The sequence below is a fragment of the Lampetra planeri genome, chromosome 2 (assembly GCF_965212315.1).
Source record: "Lampetra planeri chromosome 2, kcLamPlan1.2.h2, whole genome shotgun sequence".
Lineage (NCBI taxonomy): Eukaryota > Metazoa > Chordata > Hyperoartia > Petromyzontiformes > Petromyzontidae > Lampetra > Lampetra planeri.
Genome location: NC_136108.1, coordinates 17,875,082 through 17,895,113, shown reverse-complemented (window position 1 = coordinate 17,895,113; position 20,032 = coordinate 17,875,082). Strand labels below are relative to the sequence as shown.

General features: G+C 46.4%; 1 protein-coding gene across 3 annotated transcripts in view; it reads right to left on the bottom strand.

The window, feature by feature from the left end:
- Positions 1-841: 841 nt before the first annotated feature.
- The window catches only part of XYLB (xylulokinase), a 164,312-nt gene continuing 145,121 nt past the window's right edge, over positions 842-20,032 (bottom strand). For all 3 annotated transcript variants that reach the window (XM_078609301.1, XM_078609310.1, XM_078609319.1), the window contains 2 exons: positions 10,427-10,521; positions 842-4,363 (listed from right to left, as the gene is read on the bottom strand). In XM_078609301.1, the coding sequence (XP_078465427.1) occupies positions 4,304-4,363; positions 10,427-10,521 (155 nt within the window). In that variant the 3' untranslated portion in view covers positions 842-4,303. The remainder of the gene's footprint in view (positions 4,364-10,426; positions 10,522-20,032) is intronic.

The window sequence follows — 20,032 nt, the reverse complement described above, 5'->3', positions numbered from 1 at the left end:
GACGTCACCCTGCTGCTGCTCTATATAAGAACGGGAGACACAGCAGAGCCTCACCATTCTGGCGAATTGCCCGATGATGCTGGATGCAATTACCAGCGAAACGTCGTACTCAAATTGTAAATGTTGTGGTTTCGCGCTTCAACACACCGGTGGGCTAAAGCAGTGAACTAATTTGTCTTTTGTCAACGTGACACTTTTTTACTCATTGGCCGTGTCGGGTGGTGGAGGGTTATGACACATTTATAAATAACGCGATCTAAACCCAAAAACGTTGATTATGAATAATATTGGTCGCGAAAGCCTACGTGTTAAACAATTGTTAAGTTAAATAAATAAAGTTATAATAATAAATAATGAAACAATTCCAATAAGAAACAAATAGGACTTTTCAAATCGCAAAAAAATGCAGCCTTTGCGATTTGCTAATCGCATTGATAAAAATTTCGATTTCGATTTGAAACCGATTAATCGTTCAGCCCTAGTTGAGTGGGCTCGCGCAGCTCTTGATCCAAAAAATGTATCGATACCTGCGCTTGTAACAACTACCAGCGGCTGACTGGCTGGAAAATGAGCAGGATATGGGAGTCGTGAGTGACTCACCATTGATGTTTCCTCAAGGGTTTGTTCTTGCTGTTGCTTCTGAAATGTAATTTAAAGATGCTTTTTACTTAAGCGGAAAGGCAGTTTCTGTACATGTTTGGTGGGAAAAGTCTAATTTGCTCCTATGTCTGCAAGAGACTGCCTAGAATCATGCCCCTCGTTCTTTTCAATTACCGTATGAAATGATTTGCTTTATTACGTAATGGAAATCAAGGCTTTGGAGAAAAATTAAGTCACGCGATTAATTATTTCATAATTTAATCACATAAATACAGTACAGACCTTCAATCACCTCAGTCATTAGTCAACGAATCGAAATAATAATTCAAAGAACATTTACTATACTTCATGTATTTTGGTTTGTATTTCACATAGCTTCTTAAGTATGCAAATTATTCTCAAATTAAATTTTTTTGGAACCACATTACGTGCTAAACATAGCATTATGTGCTTGTTAATTTGCATATTTAATCCACAATTGTGAAACACTATTCCCTTGTACGCCGTGATATACATTTAAAATGTACCATTAAAATGTACGGTTTGTTTACATATACAAAAAAATGAATGTATATTAGATAACATTATTAGGTGGAGGAGCCTCTGCTGAGAGAAAACAGCACTTTTTGGTTACTGTTATAGTATTTTTTTAAAAATAGTGTTACATTTTAATAGCAAATTAGAGGTGTTTCCCTAAAGAAGACGATCTGATTTGCACATCATCAGACATCAGTTAGACCAACGGTGGCACCGTGTGGGGGGGGGGGGGTATCAAAAAAACTACTACAACAAAAAATTGTGTTTAAAATCTAACAGCAGAAAGAACCCAAAACACAACTATCCCGAGAACATGGCATCCCCACGTGTTATGACGCCAACTCATAAAAGTGCTGATGAGACGTTCCACTTTGAAGCAGAGTTAATATAAAAAAAACACATTGTGAAGAACACCTTCTTATGCTGGCAATTGGATGCTCCCTTGGTATGGATCCCCATATGGTCAACTTGTGATCATTAACATGGCTGAGACTGAGGCATCTGGGAAAAAGTCTTCTCATTAACACTGGCATTTTGTTCCTGGGTCCCTCTGCTCAGCTATTTCTAAAATGGTACTTAAGGCGTATATATACTGTATTGTTGAGTTAAGTGTTCTTGTTGAACCTTATCTTCTGAGCACAGGGTGCTCAATCGTAAAGTTCCCCGGTTTTGAAGGAAATCATATTTTGATGGCAAATGCTACAAATGTTAAATATGCCTTAGAGCATACGATAACACATGTTTTACCGCCGTGATTTCCTATCTACACACTTAAACTTCGCGTCCTTTATTGTGTTCACACTGTTGTAGTCTATCATCAAGGTCCTTAAGATATTTTGATCTACAACTGCCCAGTACTCCCAAGTCGATAGGTTCCACTTTTTTGGTGATCGGGCTTTTGTTAGCGTGGAACCCAAGCTATGGAACGCCTTGCCACTCGAAATCAAGCAATCAGAGTCGGTAGATATATTTGTCTGCTTTGAAAACCCATCTCCATAAAGTGGCCTTCACTCTTTAGTTTGGTCGGTTGCCCTGGTTCTGGTTTTGTATCCTGTTTTTCATGCATTGCGCATTTGGATCCTGGGATGGAATGCGCATTTTACATTAGAATTATTACCTTGAAGATTTTTGGCAAAACAATCGTGAACATTCCACCTGCAATTGTTATCATTGCCACATTTCTTGGCAATGGTTTGTGGTGGATTACATTTTATACACAATTATTTATCTTCATTTAACAGATCCTCCAACACAATTGGTCAAAGAAAGAGATATCAGATTTGGGGACCGTGTAGGCATACTGAAGTGGTTAGAGTCAATGACACCCTTGGTTTATTTAAACTGAATCATCTGCTCAGATGGCGCTTCACTTCTCTAGACCCTCGCCCACAACAACGTCTTATATAATACCAGTCACTTGTTTAAGCTCAGTCAGCTCTAGAGCTTAGCTTGCTGTCTTCTAACACGAGAGACTTGATTTAAATTCAACATGAACCACAATGCCCATGGAGAGCTTTTTCCTGCACTGTCGCCGTCTTGGGATTATTGAACTATTTTACGTACATTGCCAACACCTGAGGAAACAAATGAATCCCCACAAACAAAAAACACAAACTTTAGACTGAATCGAACATTTGTATAGATCATATACTCATACTAATATGTAAATTAATGTATTTTTCTCCTATATGGCACATCTACGGATGGCCTTTACAATCATCCTGCGTAACGCCAGGAATGTTACGTTTCCTCCTCTGGCTCAATGGCGTCAATGGAGTTGAGCATTGGCACAGCTGGTTTAATGAACATGGAAACACTTTAATCTTTGGTGGTAATACAGTATGTGCTTCCCAAAGGCAATCTTTTTAAAACTAAACATTAACAATACCGGTGATATTCCCTTGTTTGGGCAGTTGAATAATGATCCATCACCTGAAAGATCCCATTGACATCGTATGTGACGAGGAAATCTTGGAAATGGTTTGCGACACAAGTGGCTTTATTTCATAATTGTAAGCGTTTCTGAAGAAAATGTTTCACATTTTCAGATTATTCTCCACGATGTCTGCATACCACGGACAGACCTTTATCCCCCAAGAGCAGATGACACTTTGGTGGCTGTGGGAATTGAGATATCCACTCGATGCAAACTCGATAGCGCACACTTGCCGCTGAGCTCCACAATGTTCTGTATGATTTCAAAGTAAATCTCATTGAAGGGGACAATCCAGTGTGCACCATGACCAGGAATAGTATATAAACATGTAAGGAATGTTTTAAAGTCCATTCACAGGTCAGACTTCAAAAACTCAGTGTTTCCCAAGGCACCCACATGCAACGTGCTAATACTTTGAATGTGAGTGGCAAATCTGACACATGTTCAGGGCATGGAAATTGTAGTGTTAAATACATTGAATTTGGCAATGTCTGTTTTCCTGCATTTGGTAACGCTGACTGTAAACAGCATGGCAACACCTCCCTTCCCAGTAGCCTGGTTAACGCTTTGGTCATCTCAAAACGCAACAGCTCTACAGTTTTTAAAACATGGAAAATAATAGGATTGCCTTTCAGATTCACCGAGTCTCATCAGCAGAGCGTTGTCTCTTATATCGGGAAGCAGTAATACGATTGTGGCTTAAATGTTTATTTAATTTTAGGAATTATACAATCACATTACCTCTTTATTTATGGTTACTCATAATCTACTGAGACAGTACATAATGATTGTTTTGCATGATGTGTACATTATTGGCCAGGTGGCACTGTCTAACAATTTTAAGGTTAAGGGTAAAATTGTGGTTTAGAGTTGAGTCAGCCCATTATCCCTTGAATCACTGAAAGGAATACTGCTTTGTGGGGAGTCAACAATCGTAGTGCTATGGAGAGACTGGGCTCCCACTACAGGAATGTTCAATTACACACTGGATCTGGGACGCCAACAGAGATGAGTGCGACATATAGTACACGTCAATCTGTCACTGTATGTTCTGTGACCTTTCTAATCATCCTTACTATGCGCCTGCTGTGAACATCCATGGTTTACGACGTTGTGGAATGTTGAGTTGTGTTCCTCGAAGCTCAAGGAGATGCTCCAAATGCGGGGCCATGCTGAAGGGTGCGAGGCCCCGCAGATCTTCACGCAGGGTAAGGGAGACCGTCATGGCCTTCATGGACCCACCAAGGTCTGCTCCAGGCGCTGGAAGCGTTCCAACATGGCTGCATAAACCTGCAGCATGACAGGGCGGTAGTAGTCAGTGATGTTCGCTACATCATGCAGCAGCAAGTGCGTGATGATCATCATTATTTCCGTCGTCGTCATCATCGGTATCTTATCCAAGGGAAATTGCAGATGATAGCGCAAACTCTTATCGCACTCGCAGTCTCTGCAAGTGAAATAAGAGTTGGTTGCGCCTAATTTCCCTTGTTTCTCAGCAGCATTGGGAATACATCACAACGTCACAACATGGCCGTGTCCTGTCACCCCATAATGGGAGTTTTGGTGGATCCATAGCATTTGCACAAATGAGAGGAGTTTGCAGAACCCGACCTTTTCCAGGATTATCTAATGCATTTTGTGTTCATTCCATTTACTTACACTCGGCATACATGAATGGAGAGAGCGTACATACATTGTCAAAATGTAATTGTATACACTGCTGAGACACACTCTGTATCCAGGCATCTTGTATTGACTTTATTGCTGTTTGGCAGGGAACTGCGCGACGAGACCCGAATGCATCTTGATGCTTCGAGGCTCTTTAAACTTCGTGACACGCGCTTGCCATTTTGATGAGCATCACATTCCACCCACGCTTCATCACTTGCATAACCTGCGTGTTTTGTTAATTGCACGTGAATTATGTTTCTTTCCCTTCTTTTTTTATCACGGTTGCATTTACAAATGAGGCTAAGTGTGGTGAACGCTCATTTTAATTCCAATGCCTAAGCTCACCATCAAACAAGCCGTAGCGAGTGCACTTGTGCGCTCTAAGTGCTCGAGTTTTATTTCTTTCTTTGTGAGACTAAACAAAAACTACAGGAGCTGCAGCGTGACAGCGTAATTACTTACTTTCATTAAATTATGGCAATTTCAAATTAAAAGGCAATTTTTCCATCTGTGTTTCTAAGAAATTAGACATGTAGCATGGGATCTTCTTAATTGATTTACACAATGGCATCGCAATTTTTCCCTTTCATATTTTCTTTGCAAATTGATTGATGGAATGAGACCAGTTGTGAGAAGATAGTGCTCATCTTACAGATATGCACTCATTTCGCAATATTATTATGATAAAAAGTACCATTTTGCTTTGTACACTTATCGCTTCATCTTTATTAGTATAGTTACAGTAAAAGGTTAACGTCTCTCTTTGTCGTCAATTATTTAAATTCAAAATGCCTTTCATATTTGTTTGTAGCTGAATAACTTCAACGGTGTTCCAAATGTACTTACTATATTCATGTTAACTAATGTTTTAATTTATCATCATATTACTATTTGTGCTATTATCACATAGGTGAATAACATCCTTCTGGCAACCCTTTTAATCAAAGCACGTTGAGGAAAGGCCCCGGTAGATGACACCACACATCTACGGATCGAACCACAGCTTCAATAGGCCTTGATTACGCAACACTCTACACTCCGTATAGAGTAGTGCACTGTATATTCATCATCTGTTGCACACGCACAAAAAGCTTCACTGAAAAAACAAATACATGCAATTGGTAACTGGGCTGAGATGACAAATCATTGCAAAAAAACTCTCTGCTTTGGCTGGAGAGTAGTGCCACTTCATTCTCTTGCCTTCCAAGTTGCCATAGTTCACTACTCTACGGGACGTCTGGTAAAATACATGACCGAGCTGCAGTGTGTACAAAATTCCCTGGCACGTGTCATGATGGTTACTTCAAGATCCGACCATGTCCGTCCAGTGCTTGCCGAGCTGCAGTGACTTCCGGTTGCCAAACGAATACATTAGAAGCTTGCACTCATTATTACACAGTACTTGCCAGAAATGAACCACAATACCTTGCTGATCTCGTCAAGAAGCATAAACCATCACCACGCGAACTCCGGTCATCCTCGCAGCGGCGGATTTTGGCTAGCCACCGAACAAAAGACATTCAATGCATCGCGCACTTTCAGATGCGCTTCTGCATCCATCTGAAATGCTCTTCCTTCCGAAACTAGGAAGCCACTGTAGCTATAAACTTTAAAATTTTGATTGAAATCTAATTTCGTTAGAACTTCTTTTGTGTTGAGTTTGTTGTCCTCCCCCCGCACCTCTGATGAGCACGGCTGGCTACGTACGGAGCAAAATAAGTTCAAATTACATACATATGTAGTGTAATAGCGCCGTCTGGTGACCAGCAACGGCAACTATGGTGGAGAAACAGTACACACGCCGGTGAGCATATACACGGGTGTGTCGGCAGGGCGGAGGAACTGGGGCAAGGGTCATGGAGGGCCCCATCTGGAGGCCCCTGGAACCTGCTGGTGGGTTCGAGAAGGGAGGTGCGGCCAGGGCGGAGCCAGGCCGCGCTGGGAGCATAAAAAGGGCCGAGTGCAAGAGCTCGAGGGTACCGGTTCTGGGATTGGATCGTCGCTGTCGTCTCGTCGCCATCGTCGCTGCCGTCTTCGCTCGACATTGCGCCGTTAGATAGTTGTTGGCTGTCTCTGTCAGCGCCGTCGGTGTTAGACGGCTCGTGTTGTGTATAGGCTAGCGACTGGAGAGTGAGTGCAGGCGAGATCTCGTGTGTTCAATAAAGAAGGTGCCTCTATAAACCTCGTCTCCGACTCACTGACACTACACATACATAGTTTATCATGGTTAACGATCGCCCCAAAACTGTCCCAAGTGGATCATGGCCTCTACGATCTTGTGATGCTGAAACCTATCCCAATTTTGAACATGAACCGATATCATTGCTCCATATTCATTGTGGCCATCCCCGTAAGCATTATATGCTTTTGTTTAATTTTTTAAGATTTGTAGCTTTACCCACACTACCTGATAAAAAATTGTTCAGTTCATGATACAGAGCAAAGCGCCGTTGAGGTACTGGGTTTGAGCCTTGGATCTCTGTGTTTCTGTCTCTCTCTCTTGTCACCAGACTTCTTCATCAGCGATCATACTCTCTAATTATGTGCGCTTCCCAGCATTCAGTATGGTGTGTCTAGTTTGCATTTGTTCCATAATTCATGTGCTCTTTTTTCTGTCTTTGAGTGCAATTCCTAGTGTGCATCTCTGCATGCTTTTTCTTTGCACAAATCTATGCTTTTGTTCTAATTGTTCTGCCATTATCCACACCTCGGATCCAAAGTGATGGCAGCCATTATGCACTGATTACAAATTATTTTTTTAGACACGTCGATATGCTGCTTTTATTATCAAGATCAGCATTCTAAAACACTGTCTCCTGTTCTCGTTATCCTCTTAGTTAATCAGTTTGATCACAAGGTGCCTTCCGTAAGTGCTTGAGCTCAACAGAAACATCTTGCTCAATGCGGCATTATCGAACGCTTGTTTCGGCTATCCACGGTTTACACAATGAGGTCTGTTTTCCGGAACACAGGGATGTTTCGGCTCTACGCGGTTTGACGCTGATAAAAGTCTCATCTCCCCGTCGACAAGAAGTGCCGGGAGAGTGCTGCATCCGTTGGAAGGCGTGAACGAATCGACTGTGAGAGAAATGTATTTACCACGTGTGTTTTTTTCATGTGATGTTACACACTCAACATGCACAAAGGCACAACGCAAATGTCCACACATTGCCGCATGCACCTAGCCGTGCAGTCGTTGAGGACTTCAGACAGACGGACGCCTAGATGGCGAATCATCAACACGCTCACGGACAACAACACAACAGCACATTACAAATGCACAACGCAAATGTTTACACATTGCCACTAGCTGTCCAGTCGCTGACGTGAGTCATACGGATGACAAGATGGTGAATTGTTAACGTTCGAGTGACAGAGCCAGCAGCGAGTGTTGGGAGTAAGTGCTGCGGTGCGGGAAGAGGAATGGAGACGTGGGTTTTGTGTTGAGGTGAAATTGAAAACTAAAAAGTGCAAGGGTGGACATCCTGTAGAATTAGTTAAACAAAGAGGGAGCGGGTGATAATTTCTGACCAAGGAACGCAACCCAATTCTTCCCAAAAAGGTATAATATTTGTTCAACACGGTTTTGCCCAACACGGAATTTTCCATTAACGTAACCCCCGTGTTCAGCGACGTCTGTTCCTCCAAAAGTTGTTTCATTTACCAAACGTGTTGTCCGTGAAGTTCTTTTTGTCACGTTTATCTCGTATCCATATAGCATAGTTTCTTCGTGCAGTTCTTCTTTCACATGTGGTTCCTTTCCATTGATTGTAATCGTGGCTATCATTGGCGAATCTGAGATGGAAAAATGTTCTCGTTTTACGTTCATAATATATCCCTTTTGCAAACACTCGTCTGCATTTCACTTGAGAGGCTCTCAGTGAGTGTGGGAAATGGACTAATTGATAAACCACACCAGCTCCCTGTCGTGTGTAAAGAGAACAAGTTGCAAGTCAATCCAGCACCACGGCGCTCCCAGCAGCTGGAATCAACGAGACAGGCACTGACGGCCCATCCCTACAGGCACTGATGGTCCATCCCTACAGGCACTGATGGTCCATCCCTACAGGCACTGACGGCCCATCCCTACAGGCACTGACGGTCCATCCCTACAGGCATTGATGGCGCATGTCTACAAGGTAGTAATGGCCCATCACTGCAGGCAGCAATGGTCCATCCCTATGCATGGATTTCTATATAATGTGCCTAAGATGTATATCGCCTCTCATGGGTAATGTATCCCAGCACACTACTGTACGCAGACGGCATCTGTTCTCACTACACAAATATGAATATGTCGTGAACTTCTATCAGAAATGCAATGCATTGGGGACTTCTATCTGAAACAAAGTGTATGTGTGTGTGCATAAAACGGCTACCAAGAGATATGATGCTGCACAGAAGACTTAAGAAGGAATGCTAGGAAACACGGCTGTTGCATTTGCATCTAGAGGCGTGTTTTCTTCCTATGCAGCTACAAAATAAAAGCAGCGAGGTGCAGGGCATATGGGTGCAGTGGGCATGATGGTGGGCTGTATATTCAATGGGAAGCAGCTAATTAGCGGAAGAGTACATTATTCAAATCCAATTGGTAAATCTGAAAGGGCCTGGAGAAAAATGAAGAATCTGATAAATAAAACACAAATCAATCTATTCTAAACTAAACTTTTTTATTTTACCAGGTAAGGCCCCACTGAGCTATAAAGCTCGTTTTCGGAAGCGACCTGGCCGCAAATGACAGCTCAACGAAGTGGCTTATCACGTGGAAATTTATAACAGCCAAATACTCTAAACGCATGTTTAAAATGTGGAGGGAAAGACCAGAGGACCCGGAAAAAATCCACGTGAATAGGCAAACTCCAGAAGCACTGATCTAGGGGATAATGTTCATATTTTGTGCACATAGGACTTGAACACATTTGCAGTGCTGCCTACTCTTGACCACTTTACAGTATCTTATCTCGCAAGACGTAACCCACGTACCCCACCTTCAAAGTGCTCTATTTGCAGTGATGGTGGCGGACATACGGAGCATAATTACACGCTGCCTCCTCTATTAATACTCACCATATGCCCCAGGTATGTCTACGACTGCACTTATGACTAAAGGGGCGCTGCCCTGGTGTGCAAAGGTCACTAATTTGATTCCATCTCCCCGTGCAGCAGCAGTTGCAACAATGGGTGTGTTTCTTAAATGTCTCCGCTTCTATCCGCCCTGCAGTATAAATCGCTACTAGATTGGCAGGTTGCATGTGGTGGGATAGGGTGCGGTTGCTTCCATCTCTTCCAAGACGGTGTGGCCAGTGTGGAATAGGACAAATACCCTCGATTGGAGCGCTCTAAGACCTCCCTCTGGCAGAGGCCCTCCTACCAGCAGTGGTGTAACAGAGGTCGCAACCGGGTACCCGATACCCGTACCCTACCCGATACCCGGCTACCCGTACCCGGCCGGGTACGGGTACCCATTTTCGACCCTGGTGCGGCCGGGTACGGGTAAGGAATCAAAACCCGTTTGCGACCTCTGTGGTGTAAGCAAGCAATTGCAGCGCTGGATCTCTACCTGTTACTCCACTGACTGCACCATGGTTCAGAGGTCACCAAGGCGGTATTCAGCAAGCGCACAGCACTACCCCACGCTGCCACACGTCCATCTGTGCGCGTGCACGTGTTAGCAGTTCTCACCTTGGCAGAGTCTTGACTGGGCCGCGTGGCGAGCTGGCAGGAGGGAGCGGCGCGCACCGTGTCCGAGAAGGATAGACCCGATGCGGCGAGTAGACCTGCACGGATCGAGAGAGGCAGTCAGCCATATATGCATGCCATTGGTGTACCTTGGGCATTGTCAGCCTGGATATTATTATTAATCGCACACTAATTAGGACAAAAATAATAGTCATGCTATCTTTATTTCAAGGGATATCGGTGTATCCCACGTTAAATAAATAAAGGACGCTCATGGTTTCTCGCGAGGCACTTCATGGAAAGGGCGGTGAAGTGAAATTAAAGCAGACCCGGCCATCGTGTGAGAGAGGCTTTAATTGCCGGTGTCGGTGACACCTGTACAAGATCCCTGCTGACGATGCGCTGAGAAGGCTGTGTGCTGTCCCAGACTCGCGTACCTGGACTTTTCTCATTGTCACCCTTGATTGGATTTTAACAGCTCACTAAAGATGAGTCAACCCAAACGCACTAATTAAGTGTCGTATTCCCAAACGTAGATTTTTGTTGAATTAATGAGCATCCAGTCCTTGTGACATTTAATTGCAAGTAACGGATTTCATTAATTAAATCGTCGCTGCCGCCATAATTTCTGTTTCTCCTAATTTAGCAACCGCAGAATAACATTCCTGTATACCCCCCCCCCGATCCACTTTGCACTGTACAGTATTTTCTTTGTTCCAATGGACAACTGCTTTAGCCTTAAAGGTTAAGTTAGTATGTATTTAAATCAATACCAGCCACAACAGAATAGCATATATCGACCATGGTAATAATGACGTCAGTAAGTGAGTCACGAGCGTCATGAGCAGTAAAATTGAACTTGGCTTATTTGCTTATTATTATTATTAACACGTCTGCATCCTTCAATGACAATTACACACAACAACATAATCAAGGCAAAGTGTGTCTCTCTACACAAAAGTGTTTCCTTGCACAAATGATAAATGAGGGGTGCTCATCTGTCTTGGCTTTATTGTCACATTTGTATTGTCCAACGTTGTTTTTTTCCTGTACGTCTCATTTATTTAGCCCGTTTCATTGGCTCTGTCTGGTTTGTGTTATTTTTTTCCCCATCCATTTTATGTGTCTTGTTTATTCTGTACGTCTCGTCCGGTCTGTTTCGTTTGTAATGTCCGCCGCTTTTACATTGTCTGTGTCATTTGCGTGTCTGGTTGATCCCATCTGTCTCAATTCTATTGTTGAGCTCGTTCTGTCTGTCTGGCTTATATTGTCTGTCTGGAGAATGTTGTTTCATTTGTATTGTCTATCTTATTTATATGATCTGTCTCGTTTGATTTGTCTAGTTTTGTTTAATCATAACCATAAATGTAGATTAGCTTAACATTTGTACATAATCAATGTCCATTGCAAATTATGTATACTTACACACACAACTCAATGCATATAATGCAAATGAAAACAGCGATTTTAGTCGATGAATCGTTGCCTCATTCCATTACTAATAAGGAGCTCACTGCACTTAATTGTAAATACTCAGATTTCCATGCCCATATGGAACTCATTCACTGAGCCATCTTTCCCTGATGTTTAGCACTATTTGTTACAATGATAATTGCTTTGTTAATGCCCATTTCACTATTCGTGTGTTTGTGTAACTCTACATTGAGCAGCATTGATTATGATGTGTGTGAACTGACACTAATTGGATTGAAACAAAGAAATAGAATAAACATTTAAATAGCAGTGTAATGCCACTTATGGAAGAGTAGTAACCTATCTTCAATACAGTGTGCAATAAGAAGTGTGGCATCCCAGTTGGGATGTCGGATTTGTTAGAAAATGTTATGTTGTAACACATCTCCAATGCTGATGACTAGTTAAGCATTTCTTCTTCTGCGTGGTGGCTTTCCCGTCCTATGAAGATGGCGATGGCAGCAGCTGGCTGCAGTCCCATGTCGCTCCCACTCTTTATCTACTACTAGCGGAAGTACCCGGCTTTGCCCGGGTGAAAAATATATTTCTTAAAAACCTTACATATATATACACAGATACTAAGGTATTGTCAAAGCCCGGTGGGCTGTTTGTACATTTCTCCACCAACAAATATATAAGAGGCTTTCACAAGTCCAAAAAGTTGTAGAAAGTGTGGGGTAAATAGTTGATGTCAAAAGGTTTCCGAAAATTGCGGTCTCCCCCCCCCCCCTCCAAAAATATCTTTACCCCTCGTAGGTATATATACTAACAACACCTTACATACAACAGAGGAAGTGGTATCTATTGACTCTGTAGTAGTATCTACTGACTGTACCGTAGTATCTACTGAGCCAGTAGTAGCTACTGACTGTGTAGTAGTATTTAGTGACTGTAATAACTACTGACCATAGTAGTATTTACTGGGCCTACAGTAGTATCTACCGACTATATACTCGTAACGACTAACTGTATAGTATCTGCTGACTCTATAGTTGTATCCACTGACTATAGTAGTAACTACAAAATCTATAGCAGTATCTACTCACTCTATAATAGTATCTACTGACTCTAGTAGCTACTCACCGTGGTAGTATGTACTGACTGTATAGTAGTATATACTGACTGTAGCAGTATTGACTGACTGTAGCGGTATATACTGACTGTTTTAGTATTTACTATAGCGGTATCTACCAACTCGATAGCAGTATCTACTATCGCTACAGCAGTGTATACCGACTGAGGTCGTACCTGCTATCACTACAGCAGTGCATACTGCTGTGTTGGTACCTGTTATGATGACAGCAGTGCATATTGTGGTGGAACCTGCTATGATTACAGCAGTGCATACTGCTGTGGTGGTATCTGCTATGATGAGAGGAGTACATATTGTGGTGGTGGTACCTGGTATGATAACAGCAGTGCATATTGACTGTACTCATCATTCACCCTCACCATTCACCACTCACAACTCACCCTTATCACTCATCCTCACCACTCACCACTCCCACTCACTATTCACCATTCACCCTCACAACTCACCACTCACCAACCTCCCTCACCAATCTCCCTCACCACTCACCCTCACCACTAACCCTCACCACTCTCACTCACCACTCTCCCTCACCACTCACCACTCACTCTCACCATTCACCCTCACCACTCACCCTCACCACTCACCGTCACAACCACCACTCACCCTCACCACTCAACTTCACCCTCACTACTCACCATTCATCCTCACCAATCACCACTGACCAATCACCACTCACCACTCTCCACTAACCCTCACCACTCAACCTCACCACTCACCCTCAAAACTAACCACTCTCTCACCACTCACCCTCACCACTCAGCACTCACCCTCACCACTCACCCTCACCACTCACCCTCACCACTCACCACTCACCACTCACCCATCACCACTCACAACCGCCACTCACCCTCACCACTCATCCTCACCACTCACCCTCACAACAACCACTCACCCTCACCACTCACCCTGACCACTCACCACTCATCCTCACCAATCACACCCTCACCAATCACCACTCACCCGCACTGCTCACCCTCACCGCTCATGCTCACCCTCACCACTCACCCCTCACTAATCACCACTCATAACCGCCACTCACCCTCACCACTCACCACTCACCCTCAACACTCACCCTCACCACTCACCGTCACCACTCACCCTCACTACTCACCACTCATCCTCACCAATCACACCCTCAACAATCACCACTCACCCTCACAACTCACCCTCACCACTCACTCTCACCACTCACCACTCACCCTCACAACAACCACTCACCCTCACCGCTCAGCACTCACCCTCACTACTCACCCTCACCACTAATCCTCACCAATCACACCCTCACCAATCACCACTCACCCTCACCACTTGCCACTCACCCTCACCACTCACCACTCACTCTCACCATTCACCCTCACCACTCTCCCTCACCACTCTCCCTCACCACTCACCAGTCACGCTCACCACTCACCCTCACTACTCACCACTCACCCTCAACACTCACCCTCACCTCTCACCACTCACCCTCACCACTCACCCTTACCACTCACCCTGACCACTCACCACTCATCCTCACCAATCACACCCTCAACAATCACCACTCACCCTCACCACTCACGCTCAACACTCACCCTCACCACTCATGCTCACCACTAACCCTCACCACTCACCCTCACCACTCACTAATCACCTCTCACAACCGTCACTCACCCTCACCACTCACTCTTACCACTCACCCTCATCACTCACCCTCACCACTCACCCTCACAACAACCACTCACCCTCACTACTCATCCTCACCAATCGCACCCTCACCAATCACCACTCACCCTCACTGCTCACCCTCACCACTCACCACTCAACCTCACCCTCACCACTCACGCTCACCCTCACCACTCACCTCTCACTAATCACCACTCACAACTGCCACTCACCCTCCCCACTCACCCTCACCACTCACCCTCACCAATCACCACACCCTCACCACTCACCCTCACCATTCACCCTCACCACTCACCCTCACTATTCACCCTCACCACTTTCCCTCACCACTCTCCCTCACCGCTCACCAGTCACGCTCACCACTCACCCTCACTACTCACCACTCACCCTCAAAACTCACCCTCACCACTCACCCTCAACACTCACCCTCACCGCTCACCACTCACCCTGACCACTCACCACTCATCCTCACCAATCACATCCTCACCAATCACCACTCACCCTCACTTCTCACCCTCACCGCTCACCCTCACCACTCACGCTCACCCTCACCACTCACCCCTCACTAATCACCACTCACAACCGCCACTCACCCTCACCACTAACCCTCACCACTCACCCTCACCACTCACTAATCACCTCTCACAACCGTCACTCACCCTCACCACTCACTCTTACCACTCACCCTCACCACGCACCCTCACAACAACCACTCACCCTCACAACAACCACTCACCCTCACTACTCACCCTCACCACTCATCCTCACCAATCACCACTCACCCTCACTGCTCACCACTCAACCTCACCACTCACGCTCACCCTCACCACTCACCCCTCACTAATCACCACTAACAACCGCCACTCACCCTCCCCACTCACCCTCACCACTCACCCTCACCAATCACCACTCACCCTCACAACTTACCACTCACCCTCACCACTCACTACTCACCCTCACCACTCTCCCTCACCACTCTCCCTCACCACTCTCCCTCACCACTCTCCCTCACCACTCTCCCTCACCAATCACCACTCACCCTCACCACTTACCACTCACCCTCACCACTCACTACTCTCCCTCACCACTCTCCCTCACCACTCTCCCTCACCACTCTCCCTCACCACTCACCACTCACCCTCACTACTCACCCTAACCACTCACCACTCACCCTCAACACTCACCCTCACCGCTCACCACTCACCCTCACCACTCACCCTGACCACTCACCACTCATCCTCACCAATCACACCCTCACCAATCACCACTCACCCTCACTGCTCACCCTCACCGCTCACCCTCACCACTCACCCTAACCACTCACGCTCACCCTCACCCCTCACTAATCAGCACTCACAACCGCCACTCACCCTCACCACTCACCACTCCCCCTCACCACTCACCCTCACTACTCACCACTCATCCTCACCAATCACCCCCTCAACAATCACCACTCACCCTCACCACTTACGCTCAACACTCACCCTCACCACTCATGCTCACCACTAACCCTCACCACTCACCCTCACCACTCACTAATCACCTATCACAACCGTCACTCACCCTCACCACTCACTCTTACCACTCACCCTCACCACTCACCCTCACAACAACCACTCACCCTCACAACAACCACTCACCCTCACCACTCATCCTCACCAATTACACCCTCACCAATCACCACTCACCCTCACTGCTCACCACTCAAACTCACCCTCACCACTCACGCTCACCCTCACCACTCACCCCTCACTAATCACCACTAACAACCGCCACTCACCCTCCCCACTCAACCTCACCAATCACCACTCACCCTCACCACTCAACCTCACCCTCACCACTCACCCTCACCACTCACCCTCACCACTCACCCTCACCACTCACGCTCAACACTCACCCTCACCACTCATGCTCACCACTAACCCTCACCACTCACCCTCACCACTCACTAATCACCTCTCACAACCGTCACTCACCCTCACCACTCACTCTTACCACTCACCCTCACCACTCACCCTCACAACAACCACTCACCCTCACAACAACCACTCACCCTCACCACTCATCCTCACCAATTACACCCTCACCAATCACCACTCACGCTCACCCTCACCACTCACCCCTCACTAATCACCAATAACAACCGCCACTCACCCTCCCCACTCAACCTCACCCTCACCAATCACCACTCACCCTCACCACTCAACCTCACCCTCACCACTCACCCTCACCACTCACCCTCACCACTCACCCTCACCACTCACCCTCACCACTCACTCTCACCACTCACTCACCACTCACTCTCACCATTCACTCACCACTCACTCACCACTCACCCTCACTCACCACTCTCCCTCACTCACCACTCTCCCTCACTCACCACTCTGCCTCACTCACCACTCTCCCTCACTCACCACTCTCCCTCACTCACCACTCTCCCTCACTCACCACTCTCCCTCACTCACCACTCTCCCTCACTCACCACTCTCCCTCACTCACCACTCTCCCTCACTCACCACTCTCCCTCACTCACCACTCTCCCTCACTCACCACTCTCCCTCACTCACCACTCTCCCTCACTCACCACTCTCCCTCACTCACCACTCTCCCTCACCACATATTAAGGGCGATCCTAAAGGAATCTACAACCTTCGATGATTCGTTTGCGCGATTAAAAGAATCGATTCCTGGCGCATAGGAGGTTTCCATTTTTAATTACAGAGTTTTATTTTCATTCGTATGTTATGTTTTAAAGTTTGCAGGAGTTTTTAATTATATTTTAGCCCCGGTCAACACCGGATATTTCACATTCGTAGTAGTTTATATCAACTCTATACCCAACTTATATTAAACGGAAATAAGGCGATTCTAAATGAATCTACAACCGTCGATTCCTTTTCGCGATTCAGAGAATCGATTCTTGGCGCGGTCGGGTTTATAATTTTAATTACACAGTTGTATTTTCATTGGAATGTTATGTTTTAAAGTTTTTAGAAGATTTAAATGTATTTTTCCCCCGGGCAACGCTGGGTATATCGAGTTTATACCACAAATTCGTCGCCTGACAGAGTTGCGTGTCGAGGCCTAGTACCGTGCAGAGCCTCCGGCCTCGCCTAGATTGCCCACCCGGCTGAGGCTGGGTGCTGGGGCCGTTACCCCCCCCCCCCCCGCGCTACAATAATACTGTCTAATCGCTATATTTTTATTATCTACCGACCCTATAATAGTAATTGCACACATTGGGGTGGGGGGGGAGTGAAGAGGACGTGAAACTTTGATGAATTTACCTCAGAGTCGCGTGTTAATGCGTGCACATATTTTTAATGGTAATTCAAAATGGCGTCCACCCCGCAGCGAACGCGTTGCTATCCGTTGCTAGGGGTAACCGCCGTGGTCTGCCTCCAACCCCGCCTGCCTCCGCGCGCACTGCCCACGCCCCGCGGCGCTGCTACAGATGACAAACGCCGGCTGCAGTGTCACACAGCCCGGCTTACCTGCCGCCTCGCACAGCTGAGGGGCTGTGCGGGTGAACGAGGCCGGCTACTCCCACGCACGAGGCTGGAGGACGCTGGCTGCATTGTTCACGCAGTGTGGCTTAGCAGCCGTCCCGGGTCCGTTTCCTGCCAGCGACGTCCTCACAAGGCACCTCTTCTGCCACTATCGGTGAGTGGGAGCTTGGCGTGTCCCAGCATCGCCAGCAAGTGGGAGCTCAACGTGCTCCATTCACTGCTCAACACCACCAGCGAGTGGGAACGTGACGCAGATTGTCCACCGCTCAACATAGGAGATTGGGTTTGACTGCTGCCCAGCACCACCAGCGAATGGGAGCTCGGCGAGGTTTGTCCACCCTGCTGCATCACCTGCGAGCTGCAGCACAGCGCGTGGTCAGCTACTCCACTGGACCTCGTGTTCTTCTGGCCGCTCCATCGTACGCGCCGCGTGCTCAACGAGTGTTTACGTAGGCGTGTACGCACCCGCCACGTGCGTGGGAGCGCGTGCTGACGGCATGTATCTTGGCCACCACTACTTGGACTTGCTGCTCCGGGCAGCACAGCTGCTGATCGGAGTCCACCCGAATCCTGGCCCCCCCAACACCACCACCTGGACAGCGTGGGCTGATATAATAGGGCCTCGACATGCACCATCTCTTCATCACCTGCACTTGGAATCCGCGCTCCTGAGGACCATCTCTGGCCTCGGGCTTCTTCGCGGTCAACGTCAGAGACTGCATCGGCACCGTGGATGCAGCGGCGGCAGGGGCCGCTGTTCACAGGTCCACCTTCAACCAGCTATTTCCTCTAATCTCTCGACACCGCGCCTCTTCGGATCTTCACATCCACCTTTACACATCTGCCTCGGCCTAATCAACTCATGCTCCATTACCAACAAATCAGCCCTCATTCACGATACCATCTTGGACCACCACATCGACCTTTTGCTTATTACCGAGACCTGGTGCAGGCCAGACTCCCCGCCAGCCATCTCTTTGGAAGTCGCGCCCCCGGGATATAAGGTTCTTCACAAACCTCGCGCAACTAACCAGCGGGGTGCTGGCTTAGCGGTCGTCTACAATGCTGACTTGAGAATTAAAGAGCTCTACCTACCAATGGCTCCCACCACTTTTGAGGTCCAGTCCCTGTCCCTCACTACTAATACCGAGTGCTTTTCCCTCATCATGGGACCTCCTTTGCCAGTACCAAAATATGATAATAGGTTTTCCCCTTTTTTCTGGCAACAAAACAGGTGTTGAGATGTTAAAAGACTAAACTGAAACCTTTCATAAGGAATCATGTCTGCATTAACCACAATACTTGTGGTCAGAATGCAAACAAAACACATACTCTGATAATATATGCATTATCTTGGAAACTGATTGGTCCACACCAGAGACAGCTTTCTTTTGAGCCTAGTTCCAAACGGTGTTAGACCAGAGGACGCCAAATGTATTGTGGTTAATGCAGACATGATTCCTTGTAAAAGATTTCAGTTTGGTGTTTTAACATCTCAACACCTGTTTTGTTGCCAGAAAAAAGGGGAAAACCTATTCTCATGTTTTTCTCTCATTTTCATCTATCGCTCTCCAGATGGCAGCATCACTACCTTCTTAAACGAGCTTTCCGAATTTCTTTACCTCATTCCTAATCCATCTCACAGGCTCGTGCTTACTGGAGTATTTAACTGCCCCGGCAATATTTCAGCCTCCATTGATAGCCACCTCTAGTCAACCTTGGCCTGCCATAACCTGGTCATCACCAACTCAGGCCTCACCAGAGCTTCCTCAACAAATGTTGAGAGTATGCTCGACTTGGCTCTGGAACCTGACCTGGATCGTCGCATCTCTCCACTGGGAGTTTTCCAAACTGGTTACTCCGACCACCATC